This window comes from Nannospalax galili, unplaced genomic scaffold (genome assembly GCF_000622305.1).
Source record: "Nannospalax galili isolate Female #2095 unplaced genomic scaffold, S.galili_v1.0 scaffold648, whole genome shotgun sequence".
Lineage (NCBI taxonomy): Eukaryota > Metazoa > Chordata > Mammalia > Rodentia > Spalacidae > Nannospalax > Nannospalax galili.
Genome location: NW_008360311.1, coordinates 3,950,647 through 3,967,077, shown reverse-complemented (window position 1 = coordinate 3,967,077; position 16,431 = coordinate 3,950,647). Strand labels below are relative to the sequence as shown.

At 48.8% G+C, this 16,431-nt stretch overlaps 1 protein-coding gene across 3 annotated transcripts; it reads left to right on the top strand.

Moving 5' to 3' along the window:
* The first annotated feature begins 1,973 nt into the window (after positions 1 to 1,973).
* Positions 1,974 to 16,107, top strand: Nek2 (NIMA related kinase 2). 3 transcript variants are annotated; one of them, XM_029559476.1, is made up of 9 exons: positions 1,974 to 2,280; positions 2,334 to 2,482; positions 3,180 to 3,397; positions 4,100 to 4,340; positions 7,060 to 7,142; positions 7,795 to 7,921; positions 9,524 to 9,743; positions 11,106 to 11,231; positions 13,694 to 16,107. In XM_029559476.1, the coding sequence occupies exons 2-9, from the start codon at positions 2,387 to 2,389 to the stop codon at positions 13,921 to 13,923; spliced, it is 1,341 nt and encodes a 446-aa protein (XP_029415336.1). In that variant the 5' UTR covers positions 1,974 to 2,280; positions 2,334 to 2,386; the 3' UTR covers positions 13,924 to 16,107. The 3 variants fall into 3 exon arrangements, with proteins under 3 accessions (XP_029415336.1, XP_029415335.1, XP_017651523.1); XM_029559475.1 differs by having other exon boundaries at positions 1,974 to 2,482; XM_017796034.2 differs by lacking the exons at positions 1,974 to 2,280; positions 2,334 to 2,482 and adding an exon at positions 2,568 to 2,767.
* The last annotated feature ends 324 nt before the right edge of the window (positions 16,108 to 16,431 follow it).

Below are 16,431 nucleotides of genomic sequence, written 5' to 3'. Positions count from 1 at the left end.
AGTGAGGATGCAGAGAGATGAGTGACTTCTTCCCCAGATGGCTTCTGGGAGCACTCCAGGACCCAAGCATGGTGCTGCCCACTTTTAGGCTTTATAATCATTCTTCATAGGCGAGGCCCGGGGTTCAACTAATCTGGAGAATCCCCTGGTGTGCTCAGAGGCTTATCTCCTAGATTCTGTCAAATTGACAATCGACAGTAACCATCACAGAGTGGGAGTGAACAAATGGAGTTCTGGACAAATGGTGTAACCAGTGCCACGGTGGGGGAGGAGCTGAGAAAGAGCAGAGCGTGTCCGAAGGAGGGGTGCAGGGCAGTTTGAAGCCTGCCAGCCATTGAGCTGTATGAACACCAGTCGTAAGAGTGTTCACACACACACACGCACACACGCACACTCACATGCAGGATGTCAATGTCCTTAGGCACTTGTAGCTCCTTATATAAATTCTGAGGTCTAAGTTGATCCTGCAATGCGCCTTTGAGGTAAGACAACGCCCTTGAAGTTCATTTAAATATTCTCCTGGCTGACAGTTCCAATTATCTTATTCAGTGCATGCAATCAATTAGTTGTAATGTAAGGCTTGTCGTTCTTATTAGTGGGACGCCAGGTCCTTTTCAATCCCAGGATGAACAAATATTTTAAGAAATGACCTATTTACAGATTACCACATTCTTAACTTTCTGGTAACACAAATTATCCTGACAGCCCTGGATGGGAGGCCTTTAGAGCCTCTTTCCTAGGTCAAAGTGGGATTGTTTCCCGGGGTGAGCTGGGAAGGCTGCCTTCCTCCGAGCTGTGATCAGCGATGTCAGTTAATTATGTTCAGCATCCCAGAGAAATTATGTGGAAGTTTTCTAAGATGTTTTCTGTAGATGTGCTAAGGTAAAACTTGTCTCTCTGCCACCGCTGAATTCTGGATGCTTCCAAAGCTTACCCCAGGGCTTTGAACACCTGTAGTGGAACAGGTCTCCAATGTAATGTTTAGAAATCCAGTCTGTGGTAACAACCCAGAGATCACGTGTAGACTTTGCACCCTTTCTGTGCATATCTACCTTATCCATCAGGCCAAACAAATGATTTAACTTGAGTTTCCACGTCCTCAAGGGAAGTAACAGGAATCTTGCATTATAGGTTGTGCAAGAGAAGATAAAAGTGCTTAGTACAGGGCTGGAGAGGTGGCTCAGCGGTTAGAGTACTGGCTGCTCTTGCAGAGGTCCCGGGTTCAATTCCCAGCACCCACATGGCTAACCACCGTCCAGAACCCCATTTCCTGGGGATTCAAGCCTTCTTCTGCCCTCCCTGGGTACTGCACGACTCAGGTGCACTTACATGCGTGCAGTGCGCTTACACATATGCAGTGTACTTACACAGTGCATTGAGAGTACTGGCTGCTCTTGCAGAGGTCCCGGGTTCAATTCCCAGCACCCACATGGCTAACCACCGTCCAGAACCCCATTTCCTGGGGATTCAAGCCTTCTTCTGCCCTCCCTGGGTACTGCACGACTCAGGTGCACTTACATGCGTGCAGTGCGCTTACACATATGCAGTGTACTTACACAGTGCATTGCGCTTACACACTGTAGGGCACTCAAACACGTGCAGTGCACTTACACACATGCAGTGCGCTTACACACGTGCAGTGCGCTTACACACGTGCAGTGCGCTTACACACATGCAGTGCGCTTACACACATGCAGTGCGCTTACACACGTGCAGTGCACTTACACACATGCAGTGCGCTTACACACATACACGCATACACTCACACACATAAAATAAAAACAATAAATAAAATATCGGGAAAAAAGCAATTAGTACGGCAGGGCCTGACCGCCTGAGACACACTCAACGCGGAAGTCGACGCCGGCCGCCGCGGTTGCCTAGCGACACCCGTTTTCCCAGGATGCTTAGGGGTGTTGTGTTTTCTTAGCCAATCAGAGCTAAAAGGCGCCTTCGCCCGCCGCCAATAGACAGCCAGGCTGCGGGCCCGCGACGGTTGACCCGGCCAGCGGTGGAGCAGGGTCGGCCGGCGCGGTTAACCCGGCGGGGTCGCAGCTCGGGGTTAACGGGCGGCGCGGTTACCCGGCGGGGGTTGAGCCCAGCTCGGACGGCGCGGTTAACCCGCAGCGCGTTGACCCGCGGTTATCCGGCTGCGCTCTTGACCCGCGGTTAACCCGCAGCGCGTTGACCCGCGGTTATCCGGCGGCGCTCTTGACCCGCGGTTAACCCGCAGCGCGTTGACCCGCGGTTATCCGGCGGCGCTCTTGACCCGCGGTTAACCCGCAGCGCGTTGACCCGCGGTTATCCGGCGGCGCTCTTGACCCGCGGTTAACCCGCAGCGGGCTGAACCCAGGCGCGGCGGCGCGGTTCATTGAGGGGTGCCGCCATGCCGTCCCGCGTGGAGGACTACGAGGTGCTCCACAGCATCGGTACGGGCTCCTACGGCCGCTGCCAGAAGATCCGGAGGAAGAGCGACGGCAAGGTGATCGGGGCCCTGAACCCGGTGCAATCCGGATTAGACCTGTGCCGGGAGAGGCGTGCGGAGGAGGCCGCCTGTGGGATGCGGGGGGCCGGGGCCGGGGGCGGGGTCCGAGGCCAGGCATGTGTCTACACTGGGCCCCGCCCCCCGCACCGAGTGCCTGTGTCAGTTTCCCATCCGGCAGCTGGTGGCCGGGATGCTGAGACCTAGTGAGTCCTGAGCGTTGAAGATTATTCAGTAGACTCGGGGCACCCCAGGAGGACCGAGCCGGATTACACGGTCATGACTGTTAGTAACTTCTCTTTGTTCCTGCACCAAAATACCTGACAGGAGCCACTTAGGAAGGGAAGGGTTTGCTTTGGCTCAGAGCCTGAGGGTGCGGGAAAGCGATGGGCACAGGCCGTCAAGCCGGGAAGCCATGGCGTGGGGGGCCGTGGCAGCTGGTCATGTTGCACCAGTGGTCGGGAAGCAGACATGAGTCTGTCTATGCAGTCCAGAACTGCAACGCAGGGAATGGCCTTACCTACATTCAGAGGTTAACCCAGTCTAGAAACCCGCTCAGACATAGCCAGAGTTTGCCTCCTAGGTGATAGATCCTGTCAGACGGACAGTATCAGCGCCAGGATGACCTAATTCTATAAGACATGTTGAAATGGGGGCAGATAATCAACTCTCCTGTCTTGGAAACGATCCCATTCAGATCTTGGTTTGGAAAGAGCTCGACTATGGCTCCATGACAGAAGCAGAGAAACAGATGCTTGTTTCTGAAGTGAATTTGCTCCGTGAACTGAAACATCCAAACATCGTCCGTTACTACGATCGGATTATTGACAGAACCAGCACAACCCTGTACATTGTAATGGAATACTGTGAAGGAGGGGACCTGGCCAGTGTCATCACAAAAGGGACCAAGGAGAGGTAAATGTGACCCTTTGCCTATAGGCTGCAGGTGGAGCGAGGCTTGTTGCTGTTACACACGTCCTGTTGGGAACGAACAGTCCTTTGTGATGTGGTGGAGTGTTGTATTGGTTTGGTGAGTCCATGGTGCGGTAGAAAATTACCAGTGAATCAGCATCCATGTTTCATATCTGATAATTTATTTCCATATTTGTGCACTTAAAAGAAATTTAGGGGGCTGGAGAGATGGCTCGGCAGTTAAGAACTCTGACTGTTCTTGCAGAGGACCTGGGTTCGAATCCCAGCACCCACATGGCAGCTAACAACTGTCTGTAACTCCAGTTCCAGGGGATCTGACAGCCTCTTTTGTCTTCCGCAGGCATTGGCACGACACGGGTGCACTTAAATACACATAGGCAGTACACTCCTACACATAAAATAAAATAATAATAAATGAAATATTTTAAAAAAAAAAGAAATTTAGCCTTAGCTTGCATGGTGGCACAGGCCTTCAGTTCCAGCAGTTGGGGAGGCAGTAGCAGGTAGATCTCTGTGAGCTCGAGGCCAGCCTGGTTTAAACATTGCAAGTTCCAGGCCAGCTGGGGCTACAAGGAGACCCTGTCTCAAAAAGGCAAAAAAAAAAAAAAAAAAAAAATTAACCTTATCCCACATTTGAACTGTTTTTATTCAGGAGTTTTTGCTGTCTAATTGCTTCTGTTTCAGACAATACTTAGATGAAGACTTTGTCCTTCGAGTGATGACTCAGTTGACGCTGGCCCTGAAAGAATGTCACAGACGAAGTGATGGTGGTCACATTGTATTACATCGGGATCTGAAGCCAGCCAATGTCTTCCTAGACGGCAAGCAGAACGTCAAGCTCGGAGACTTCGGGCTCGCCAGGATATTAAGCCACGATACGAGTTTTGCCAGAACGTTTGTAGGGACTCCGTATTACATGTCTCCTGTGAGTACTCAGAACTGAGAGGCCCCTCAGGGTCTGATGTCAAAGAAACCGAGGTTTGGATTGCTTTGTTAGGAAATCCAGTAGCCTAGAATTCCTAATACTGTTCATTTTACATTTATGTTCTCTCCTCTTTTTCCCCTCTCAGCACTGAGGATTGAATTTAGGACCTTATGCATGTGAGGCAGGCACTCTACCGCTGAGCCCTTTATGTTTTTAATGACTACCATGTGCTAAGGGCTAGGATTACAAAGATGAAATGAGTTTTTTTGTTTTTTTTTTTTTTTTTTGTCAAATGGTTTTAATGCAGATTTAAGCATGGACTGGAGGATGGCTCAGTATATGTAGACCAGGCTGGCCTTGAACTCACAGAGATCTGCTTGCCTCTGCCTCCTGAGTGCTGGGATTAAAGGTGTGCGCCACCACACCCAGCCCTAATTTTATTATTTTTCAAAAAATATTTATTATTTTTATTTTATGTGTGTGCGTGTATTGCCTGCATGAAGGTAAGTGCATCCATGTCATGCAGTGCCCGAGGAGGTCAGAAGAGGCTGTCGGATCCCCTGGGACTACAGTTAGGGACAGTTGTTAGCTGCCATGTGGGTCCTGGGATTTGAACCTGGGTCTTCTGCAAGAACAACAGTGTTCTTAACCACTGAACCATCTCTCAGCCCCTGTCTGATGGCTTTTAAAGAGCTTCAGTGTAGCTGCACATGGTGGCACACACCTTTAGTTCCAGCACTCGGGAGGCAGAGGCAGGCAGATCTCTGTAAGTTCCAGGCCAGCTGGGGGCTACAAGGAGACCCTGTCTCAGAAAGACCTAAAGAAGAGCACGAGCTTCAGTCTACAAGGGACGGAAGCTCGGATGTGTGAGCTATGCAATCTGAGCAAGGATGGACAGATGGCTGACTCACCTCTTTGTAGTTCAAAAACATTTTTAGGATTTTCCAGAGGCTTCTAAGCAATGCTAATAGATGTGGCAGTGGGATAGAACAGCAGGTTTGTGATTCTGTGTCTGAACAAAGTCAGAACAATGCTGTTTCTCACAGTATCATATTCCAAATAGAAAGCCTTTAACCAAAGGAAAATTACTGAGAAGTGAGTTGGAAAAATTAACACCTGTGCGATTCTTTTGTTCCTCCCCCACCTGCCCTAGTAATTAGAGGGGTTCAGTTTCCCTAAGGTGGTAGCTGTCCAGAGGTGCCCCGTCAGCCTCACCTGCTAGAGGGGCACCGACAGCCTCCTAGATAAGAGATTTTGACACTTATCTGGAAGCCTGCTGAGAGCAGCTGCAGCAGGGTTGGCCTGGGGAAGGCAGGCAGAGGGGTCAGGGTGCTAGTCACTGTGGGGTTTATACCAGCAGACCAAGAAAGAAAACAAAAATGAATTAATTTTTAAATTTAATTGTTTAATTGAGTTAGATATTTGTGCCTGTATCTGTTGAGATGAGAGTTAAGTGCATATTTTGATTACTCTGGAGTTTCCTCTGATTCATTCATTATTTTGATTTAAAAAATACTTTTACTTGGCTGGAGAGATGGCTCAGCAGTTAAGAGCACTGACTGCTCTTGCAGAGGACCCAGGTTCAATTCCCAGCACCCGCATGGCGACTGCTAACCGTCCTTAACTCCAGTTCCAGGGAAATCCGTAGCCCTCTTCTGACCTCCGTGGCATTGCACGACACGGGTGCACTCACATACATGTAGGCAATACACTCATAAAATAAAAATGAAATATTAAAAAAAATACTTTTATTGATGTGTATGTGTGTCTGGTGCCTGTGGAGGCCAGAAGAGGGCCTCCGATCCCCCGAGTTGTTACAGGCCATTGTGAACTGCCTGATGTGGGTGCTGGTTGTGAGCTGCCTGATGTGGGTTCTGGGGACCAAACTGGAGTCCTGCTGCTCTTGCTGCTGCGCTTTCCAGCCACCACTGCCCCGCTGCGCGCATGTGCATGTGTGTGTGTGTTTGCCTGCATGTAAGTGTACCACGTGTAGTGCCTGCAGACGCCAGAAGAGGACATCAGAACCCCTGGAACTGGAGTTACGGATAGTTGTTAGCCTCTGTGTGGGTGCTGGGAATCCTACCTGGCCTTCTGCAAGAGCAGTCAGTGCTCTTAGCCCCTATTTTAAGCTCATTATTTATTTTGAGACAGTATTGCCAGTATCTCATGTAATGTTTGCGCCCTAGAACTTAATATATATCTAAGGATGAACTTGAATTGCTGATCTTCTGGAATTACAGGCCTGAGCTACCACGCCTTATTTATGTGGTACCTGGATCTGACCCAGGGTTTTGTGACCCAGTTAAGTGCTCTGCCAGCCGAGTTGTATCCCCAGCCCTCAGGTTGTTGTTGTTGCCTTGTCGAGACAGTTTCCCTGTAGCCCCGCTACCTGGAACTTGCTGTGTAGAACAGGCCTTGGTCTCACAGCTCTGTCTCTCCCTCTGCCTCTTGAATGCTGGAATTAAAGATGTGTGCCACTGTACTCTGCCAGATTTAAGTTTTTGTTTTGTTTTTTAATCTTTTTTGAGACAGGGTCTCACTGTAGCCCCAGCTGTCCTAGAACTCACTATGTAGACCAGGCTGGCACAGAGATCCACCTGCCTCCGCCTCCCAAGTGCTGGGGTTAAAGGTGTGTGCCACCATGCCCGGCCTGATTTTTTTAAGTCTTAAAACAAACTAAGCTTTCACCTCCTTTGTTCTTTCTTGCCTCCTGCTCTAGGAACAGATGAGCCGAATGTCCTATAATGAGAAGTCGGACATCTGGTCGCTGGGCTGCCTGCTATATGAGCTGTGTGCATTAATGTGAGTGGGACAAAGGCTGAAGCCTGGGCTGGGCTTATACTGTGGTCACCTGTCACTGGACTCTGCTTTCTGACTCTGAAGGAATTTAAAAAATTGTTGGAATTAAGTTAGGACAGTTTAAGAAAAAACCCAGTGTTTACAAATTAAGAATGGAACTCTGGGGTCTCAGTGCTCCTGGGGAAACTGACTGTAGCTCAAGGCAGACTTCGTAGGTCAGGCAGGTGTAAAGTTACTGTAAAGACCAAGCAGAATAAAGCAGGGATTCAGGGAAGCTCTGGGATCCGAACAAGAGCTCCAGTCTTAACCCTCTTCCTTCCATTTCCTCCCTACTAAACTATTCTGAAGATCTGTGGTTCTCTGGGGTGGTGACTGGCATTGTCAGGAGACATTTCTGTGTCCAGGTGTCTAGAGGGTGGAAGCCAGGGTGCTGCGGAGTGTCCTGGGATGTGTGGGCAGCCCCCAGGTCACAGCTCAGCAGCCAAACATGACGTTCAAAGTGGAACCTAACCGCTTGTTTTGGTGTCTGTCACATGCGTTCACCGTTAGATGTTTAAAACCATTTCTCTTTCCCCCTCCTTCCCTTCCCCTCCTTCCCTTCCTCTTCTTTCTTCCCTCTTTTTTTCCCCTTTTCCTTTTTTAAAAAAAATCCCAGGCCTCCATTTACAGCTTTTAACCAAAAAGAATTAGCTGGGAAAATTCGAGACGGTAAATTCAGGCGAATCCCGTACCGTTACTCTGACGAATTGAATGACATCATTACGAGGATGTTGAATTTAAAGGTAAAGTTTTCAAGGTTGTGCACTGTCTGTTTTAATCTCTCAGTTAAACTTTGGAGTACATGTTCTTTTTCATAGGCTGAAGGAGACTCAAGAAATGTTGTCAGTCCCCTTAGCCAAATCCACGTGAGCACAGGTCAAGGCTCCTCCTCGCCAGCCAGCCTGCCTTCTGGTTTCCTTAACCATCTGCCACCCTAACAGATGGTCAGCGGCAAGGAAAGACTGGAAACACAGCCACAAATGGGACCTTATTACTTTCCTTCCAGCTCTAGCCAAGAGATTAGAGACCAGAATGAGGGGGAAGGAGGAGCAGACAGAGGAGAGGGAAAAAAATCCAAAAAAGGTTTTCTGAGCAAACGCTAGCTGGTGGGGAGGCAGAGTGTCTGTTGTCTGCTAAGGGAAGAGCAGAGAGGAGATGCTGTGGGGCTGCGGTGGATCCGGGGGAAGTGTAGGACTGGAGGTTGGGAAGAGGGTGTCCTCCTCAACGCTTCAGGGAAGCAAGAGTGGCACTTCCCAAAGCAGACTCCAGCAGGGCTACAAGCGCCTGGCAAGCGAGTGAGCATCGCACAGGGACACAGCCAGTTCTGTAGACAGGTGGAATAAGGGCTGGAGCGATGGCTCAGTGGTTAAGACCACTCACTGGCTGCTCTTGCAGAGGCCCTGAGTTCAGTTCCCAGCACCCACATGGCAGCTAGCAACCATCTGTAACTCCAGTTCCAAGAGATCAAATGCCCTCTTCTGGGCTCTGAGGGTACTGCGTACACGTGCGCTTACATGCAGGCAAGGAGGGGATGGATGAGGAGGGGGAGACAGACCTTGCTGCCAGTGAGCTTGTATAAGGGACGTACTCAGCCTTCTAATGGAACTGCTTTAAAAACAATTTTTTTTTTAATTTTAATTTTTTTTTTTTGGTCTTTTTGAGACAGGGTCTCCCTATAGCTCCAGCTGGCCTGGAACTCACTATGTAGACCAGGCTGGCCTCAAAGTCACAGAGATCTGTCTGCCTCTTCCTCCCGAGTGCTGGGACTAAAGGTGTGGGCCACCACATCTGGCTTATTTTTTATGTGTGTGTTACACCTGACTTATATCTTTATGTGTGTGTTACACCTGCATGTGTCTAAGTGTACCCGTGTCTCACAGTGCCAGAGGAGGATAGAAGAGGCATCAGATCCCCTGGAACTGGAGTTATGGTCAATTGTTAACTGTCATGTGGGTGCTGGGATTCAAACCCAGGTCTTCTGCAAGAACAGCCAGTGCTCTTAACCACTGAGCCATCTCTCTAGCCCTATAACTGTTTTTCTTAAGACAGATGCTCTGGGGCTAGGGAGATGGCTCAGTGGTTAAGAACACTGACTGTTCTTGCAGAAGACCTGAGTTTGAATCCCAACACCCACGTGGTAGCTAACAACTGTCTGTAACCTCAGTCCCAGGGGATCCAACAGCCTCTTCTGACCTCTGAGGGCACTGCACGACATGGGTGCACTTACCTACATGCAGGCAGTACATACATACACATAAAATAAAAATAATAAGATATTTTTTAAATGCCATCCCGAAAAGACAGATGCTCTGTTTTGTAATCAGAATGCACATGATTTTCCCCAGGATTACCATCGACCTTCAGTGGAAGAAATTCTTGAGAATGCTTTGATTGCAGACTTGGTTGCAGAAGAGCAAAAGAGAAATCTTGAGAGGAGAGGGAGGCGCTCAGGCGAGCCTGCAAAGCTGCCGGACTGCAGTCCTGTGCTGAGTGAGCTCAGGCTAAAGGAAAGGCAGCTGCAGGAGCGAGAGCGAGCGCTCAGAGCCCGAGAGGAGAGTCTGGAGCGTAAGTCGGCTCCAGCCGGGGGCGCAGGCGCGTGGCTGTGCCTGAACAGAAGCTTATACACACAGGCCGGTAGAACCTTCTGTTCCTTTTCTTGAGACGGGGTCTCCCTGTAGCTCCAGCTGGCCTGGAACTCGACTGTGAAGACCAGGCTGGCCTCATCTCACAGAGATCTGCCTGGCTTTGCCTCCCGGGTGCTGGGATTAAAGGTGTGCACCACTGCACCCGGCCTTTTACATTTCTATTTGATTTCTGTTTGTTTTAAATTTTATGAGAGTTTTGCTTGCATGTGTGTCATCCTAACTCATGCAGTGCCCACAGAAGGCAGAAGTCGGTGTTGGACCCCTTGGAACTGGAGTTATGGATGATTGCTAGCGGGTGCTGGGAATCAAACTCAGGTCCTCTGAAGGAGCAGCCAGTAGCCAGTGCTCTTAACCAGCCCTTGCTGTCTTGTTTGAGTAGATGTGGAGAGCATTGATGGGTTTGGTGCGGCCCTGACTCCTGGTGTAAGGGAGCTGATATCATGACGCTGGGGAAGTGCTCAGTGCACTTCTTAATGTGTTTTCTTAACACGTTTCCTGGTAGGTTTTTTTGTTTTTTTTTTTTGTTTTTTGGGGGGGATCTTTTTGAGACAGTCTCTCTGTAGCCCCAGCTGGCCTAGAACTCACTGTGTAGACCAGGCTGGACTTAAACTCACAGAGATCGACCTACCTCTGCCTCCCGAGTGCTGGGACTAAATCACAGAGATCCACCTGCCTCTGCCTCCCGAGTGCTGGGACTAAATGCGTGTGCCACCACGCCTGCCTTCCTGGTGTTTTGTAATTTCATACAGCAACTGAAATCTGGTCACTGAGTTCTGGGCCATGACAAATGGGCTTTGTGGCTAAACTGAAAATACCCTGTGTGTTAGATGTGGTGGCCTGTGCTCACTCGCCAGCCTGGTCTATACAGGGAGACCGTTTCTCAAAGCAAGCAAAACCAGCACAATATAGAAAACCCCTGCCCCTTGTGTTGTGGTTGTTCCCTCCTGTGCCCCCCTTCATGGATGTTATCACAGAATCAGGAGGAGCTGTGCTGTGAGGCAAGGAGACTCCCTGAGAATTGACTATTAACCTGTCTTTTGTGGGGAGCAGGAATCTCAAATGAGTTTCTCGAATACACTTTGTCCTGGTGCGTCAACACGTTCTTAGGAGGAAACATCAGCTAACCTAGCTAGTTAAAACCCAGCACAGCCGAGCTGCCTGGTGGGGAGCCTCGGGCAGAGTGTCATTCATAGATGGCCAGGCTTGCTAGAGGAGTGATAAGAAAGGGGATCGTCAGAGCCAGAATTCCCTGTTCATTGTCTGTTTCCCTTCCCGTTTGAAGAGAAGGAACGTGAACTTTGTATGCGAGAGAGACTAGCCGAAGACAAACTGGCGAGAGCCGAGAGTCTGGTGAAGAGCTATAGCCTGCTGAAGGAGCAGAAGTTCCTGTCTCTGGCAAGCAGCCCAGGTATGAGGCTGGGCTCTGTGCAGGCTGCTGTGGGTGGTGGTGGATGCCGTGCACCCCAGGGTGGCCCTCAGAGGGGCTGTGCTAGCTCTTATTTTACAGTTTCCAGTCTTCAGGTGACCTTTACTGACTATATGCACTTTGGTGGAAATGAGATTCTGTAGGCGCAGTGATTTATTTCCTGGGTTCTGAGACCTGAGATGTTAGTCACCACCTTATTAGACATAGTTAGCCAAGTGTGGCCCACACCTTTAGTCCCAGCACTGGGGAGGCAGAGGCAGGTGGATCTCTGTGAGATCCAGGCCAGCCTGAGCTACATAGTTCCAGGTCAGCTGGGGCTACAGGGAGATCCTGTCTCAAAAAAAACTAAACCAGAACAAAGTGGAGATTTGAATTTCCCATAATTATTTTTCTTTTATGTTTTTGGAAATCAGATTTTCCTCTGATGCCCAGGCTGGCCTGGATACAGTTCAAGCTTACTCACTGTACTCCTGCCTCAGCCTCCCAAGCATTGGGATTGGAGGTGTGGGCCACTCTCCCAGCTCTCCAGAGTGAGTGACTTTCCCTGTGTGGAGCAGTGAAGGCTGCCTTTCCACCTTCCAAAAATACACAGTAGCATTGTAGTGAGAGTGGTGGGGGCTGAGACTGTTAAGACACTTTGTTCTAAATATCACTGTGCCATTTTAGGGTTTGTTGTTGTTTTTGTTTTATTTTTTCTTATTTGTTTATGTGAGACAGGGTACCCTGCAGATACTCAGTGTGCACTGGCTGTCCTGAAACTCACGAAGATCTGCTTGCCTCTGCCTCCCAAGTACTGGAATTGAAGGTATATGCCACCACACCTGACTCCTGGCTGGTCTGGAACTTGTAATGATTCTCCTTCAGGACTTTTAACTCAGCATTGTTCAGATTCCACACTGAGTTCCATAAAGACAGAACAGATCTGAACCCTGATCAAGTTGATGATGCAAGGGGATAAGTTTCCTGTGTGTATTTCATGCCTCAAACTCCAGAGAACGGTGGGGACCATTTGGGATGGCTTTTCAGCCTAGGGTGTGTTGACATCTCATTTCATCCTGATAGACTTTGAACAAAGGATTAGAGCAGTTGGGTGAGGACATTGGGTTTCACGCCAGGGGATGATAGATGTAAATCAGAGTGAGTGTTTAAAGCCAGCCACAGTGTACACTGGCTCAGACTTAGAGCACTGAGCATTATAGGATGAGTATGTTAGAGCCACAGTGTGAGAAAAGCAGTGGGGGCAGGGCAGGTGTGAGCAAGAGCCCAGGACATTGAAGGTGTTCTCCACCCCTCTCCCTCCCTCCCCAGACTGAAGTTTAGAACTGGGAAGCCAGTCCTGTAGCCATATCTTTTCTCAAGCTTCCCTGTCTGGTCACCGAGGCATCCCTTGTCTTCTATTGAATGAAATACTATTCTTTTTCTAAACACCTTTTTTTTCTGACCCAACTGTCCCACTAGAAAGATAATGTTGATGGAACACTGTGGGGGTTTTACGGTGATGGAAGGCAGCAGGTATGTTTTAGACAGTAGAGTTAAGGTCTGCTGAGACACCTGTGCTCTGAAACACAGTGGAGGAGGTGAGGGTGCTCCTGGGAGCCAGCTTCCTCCTGCCCTTCATCCAGAGAGCTTCCTTCATCCTCCACGGTCTGCTCGGAATTGACTTCTCAGGTTCTTGTCTCTACAAGCACTGCTTGGCTGGTTCTCCATCTCTGTTGTCTCCTCGGCACACACCACTCTGAGATCCCCATCTGCACTTAGTGTTTGTGGCCTGTCTTCTACTAGAAAAGCGTCTTTGGCTCATAGTGGCCCACAGTACGAACTCAATAGATATTTAAACATACTTCCTTTAAATGCACACAAAAGAAAATTTAAAGACAATTCTGGAATTGAAACCTGCGAGGCTCTAATCCCCACTAATTCTGTCAGTTAGTGATGATGTCACCGTAAGTGTGGGTTTTGTTACATGTGAAACGTGTGCCTCAGGTTCACGGTCGCTTGCCGTGTTCACGTTGCAATTGCTTAGGCTGGCTTTGCAATGTGTTCCTGAGCGCAAACCGGCACTGCAGGTGTCTGTAAGGAAGCTGCTGCTTCCTGTTCTGAAGCGATGTGTCCTGTCACTGGTTTTCAGGAATAGGGATAAGTAACTCTGGTTTCCAGAGTGTTGTGTTGTGGTCCATCAGCCCTAGTGCATTTAACCTTAAGAGAAAAATTGATTGTTAAAGGGACAAAACATTTGTTCCTTGATATTTGACATATAATTAAAAATAAACCTTAAAAAGACAAACCTGGTCAATTTCTGCCAGGCCGGTGCCCTTGACCTTCCCGGTATAGCAGAGAAGACCATACAGGTCTGGATTCATGTGCCAGCTGAAAGGGACAGATACCGGTCGATAAGCATGTGGGAGTTGAACTCTTGCTCAGGGCTTTTCTCTTTCTTTCTAAAGAACTTCTTGACTTCCCATCCTCGATGACCAAGAAGAAGGTTCACTTCCGTGGTGGCGAGAGCAAAGAGAACGCCTTAAGGAGTGAGAGCTCCGAGAGCCAGCCTGGCCCCAAGTCCAGGTGCAAGGACCTGAAGAAGAGGCTCCATGCTGCCCAGTTGCGCGCTCAAGCCCTGTCAGACATTGAAAAGAGCTACCAGCTAAAGAGCAGGCAGATCCTGGGCATGCGCTAGGCCAGGAGACTCAGAGCTGGGTGGCACTGGATACCGCCAACCTGACTGAACCCAGCTGCTGTGGTTCTACATCCTTGATTCCTGAGCTGCACCATTTTGTACTGTCAGCATAACACTGGAATTGCTTTTTTCCTTTATCAGTAACAACTGTACCAGATGGACACATTTCTTTTCCTCCTGATAATCCTTTATAGAGAGCTCACACTGCTGGTTGATTGGGCTTTCGTCCTGTGCGTGATACTACTGGGAATGAGCTGGGACGCTGTAGACCTTAGGAGAAAATAATGTTCGGGGAGGTTGTTTACCCAGGATGAGGACTCACTGGGAGGTTTAAACAGCTGCATGGCGTGCCTGCATCTGTCACATCTAGTTTTGAACTATAGGTCTGAGTGGCAGGACAGGCTGTGTGCCCAGCACCTGTTGTCGGCCACGGCCGGGCATACTCCCGTGTCTTCAGTGAATTCTCAGGGTCGACCACCAGCCGTTGGTACGGCCTGCTGTCCCTGCAGTTTCCCGATGAGATTTTAGGTGGCATATGACCTCACTTGTAGTTGACGGGAAGCAGATGAAACTCTAGGCCTTGCACTCTGCCGCAGGGCCTTGTTACACAGGTGCAGCTTTACATGAGTGAGCTATTACGGGGAGAGACCCAGCCACCCACCTGACAGCCTGGTCAAAAGAATCTACCCAGCATTCCAGCTCGGGTGTGGTCAGTGCTACTGAATTTAGAATCCAGGAGCCAAGTGAAAGGTGACAGTTTTCCAGACGAACATGCACTTACCTTCAGGGACACTTCCGAGATTCCGTCCAGTGAATGCAGGCATTGCTTAACATGTGGAAGAAACTTAGGGAGACGTCCAAGCAGGAGTCTGACATTAATAATTAGGCCAGTGCCATTGTAATTGGCCCTCAGCATGCTGTTGTCAATGCAGAGCATGCTGGCCACTAGGGGAGGGAGGATGAGGCCGCAGGAGGCTGTGCTGAGCCCAGGGGAGCTGCCCCGGCCACTCTCCTCATGCTCAGCTGGGACAGGAAGCGGTCAGAAATGCCTTCATGTCCTAGGAAGCTGTTACCCTTCCAATTGTTGTGTAACTTTGAATAAATGGTTTGTTGTCCCTCAAGGACTCTGGGATCCGTTCATCTATTTAAAGTTACTTGATGACTTTTTTAGAGTATTTTGCCGTTAAGTACAAGCTGGTTGGTCTGAGATGCTACAAATCTTCATATTCCGAATCATGTACGCGAGATCACCTAGGGTTTACTGTTAGAGAACTGTCTTCAGAAGGTTGGTCTGTTTCCAAGGCTACCAGGAAAAGCCGGATTGCTTTGCTGTTTATCCACATGTCCCTTAAGACTGCTTCAGAAAAGAACAGTGTACATCTCGCGCATTACTAAAGGCTGTGTATGTGTTAACCTCCTTCGGTGCAGAAGTTGGCTCTTTATTTACAATTTCCTAAAGGTTTCAGAAAAGGATCCGTTTGCCCTAAAAACTGCTATTGGGAAAAACCCAGCAGGGTGAGGGGAAGGGCAGAAGCAGTTTTAATGCCATTTGTCTCATTATTAAATGCCAAAGTCCTTAGATTTTGAAGTTCTGTATTATATTCTGTCTATATAATTTCATAACTTGGTGGGGCAAACCCTTCCAAGTTCTCTGCCATTGGTGCTCAGGACTACAGAGCAGTGCTTGGACACATCACTAACCAAAATGATTATCTTGTCACTAGTCCAACAAAAAGCTGTGCCTGGTATATGTTACTGATGGTGCCCTCTTTGTGCCAAAAGCTTGCTGTTTGTTTCTATTGAGACCTTTTCAGAGAAGGATTTGTTTGCCTTGATGAACACCATTAGGTGGAAACCCAGTAAAACTCGTGGGAAAGGCAGACAGGAATCACATGCACCTGGCTCCACAAACGAGGCCCGCATTGAGGTGTCGTGACGACTTTGATCTGCCCCTTTTTCTGCATGTATTTTTCATGTGGGACAGTTCCTCCACCTTGATGTGCAGTGACTAGAAATGTGTCTTTTAGTGGTGACTGTTAAAACAGGGTCTCCTGTCTGTCCTGAATGGAACAGGACAGTCTTCCAGGTAGGAAAGCCTGTTGGAAACTAGGAACTGGGTGTGGCACTTTTGCCTCCTCTTCTCCTTTGGTCTGTAATGAAATTGGTATAGCAATACAAAATAAAATCCTGTGTATATAAAAAGTATGAGATTTTAAATGTTCTTGAACTTAGAAAAAAAACTAATTGGATATAAATTGTTTATTAATACGAAGTCATCTTATTTATAAAAATTCCAGGGTAGTGTAAATCTATTGCCTTTGGAAATAGATCATTGTGATGTCTGTATTCTTTGGATGGATGTGTTCGTGTGTGTGTGTGTGTGTGGTACCCAGAGGACAACCTTAGGTGTCCTTGATCAGGAGCCATCCGGCTTGTGCTTTGAAACCATCTCTCATTAGCCTGGAGCTCACCATTTGTGGCTGGCCAGCGAGTCCCAGGGAGCAGCGT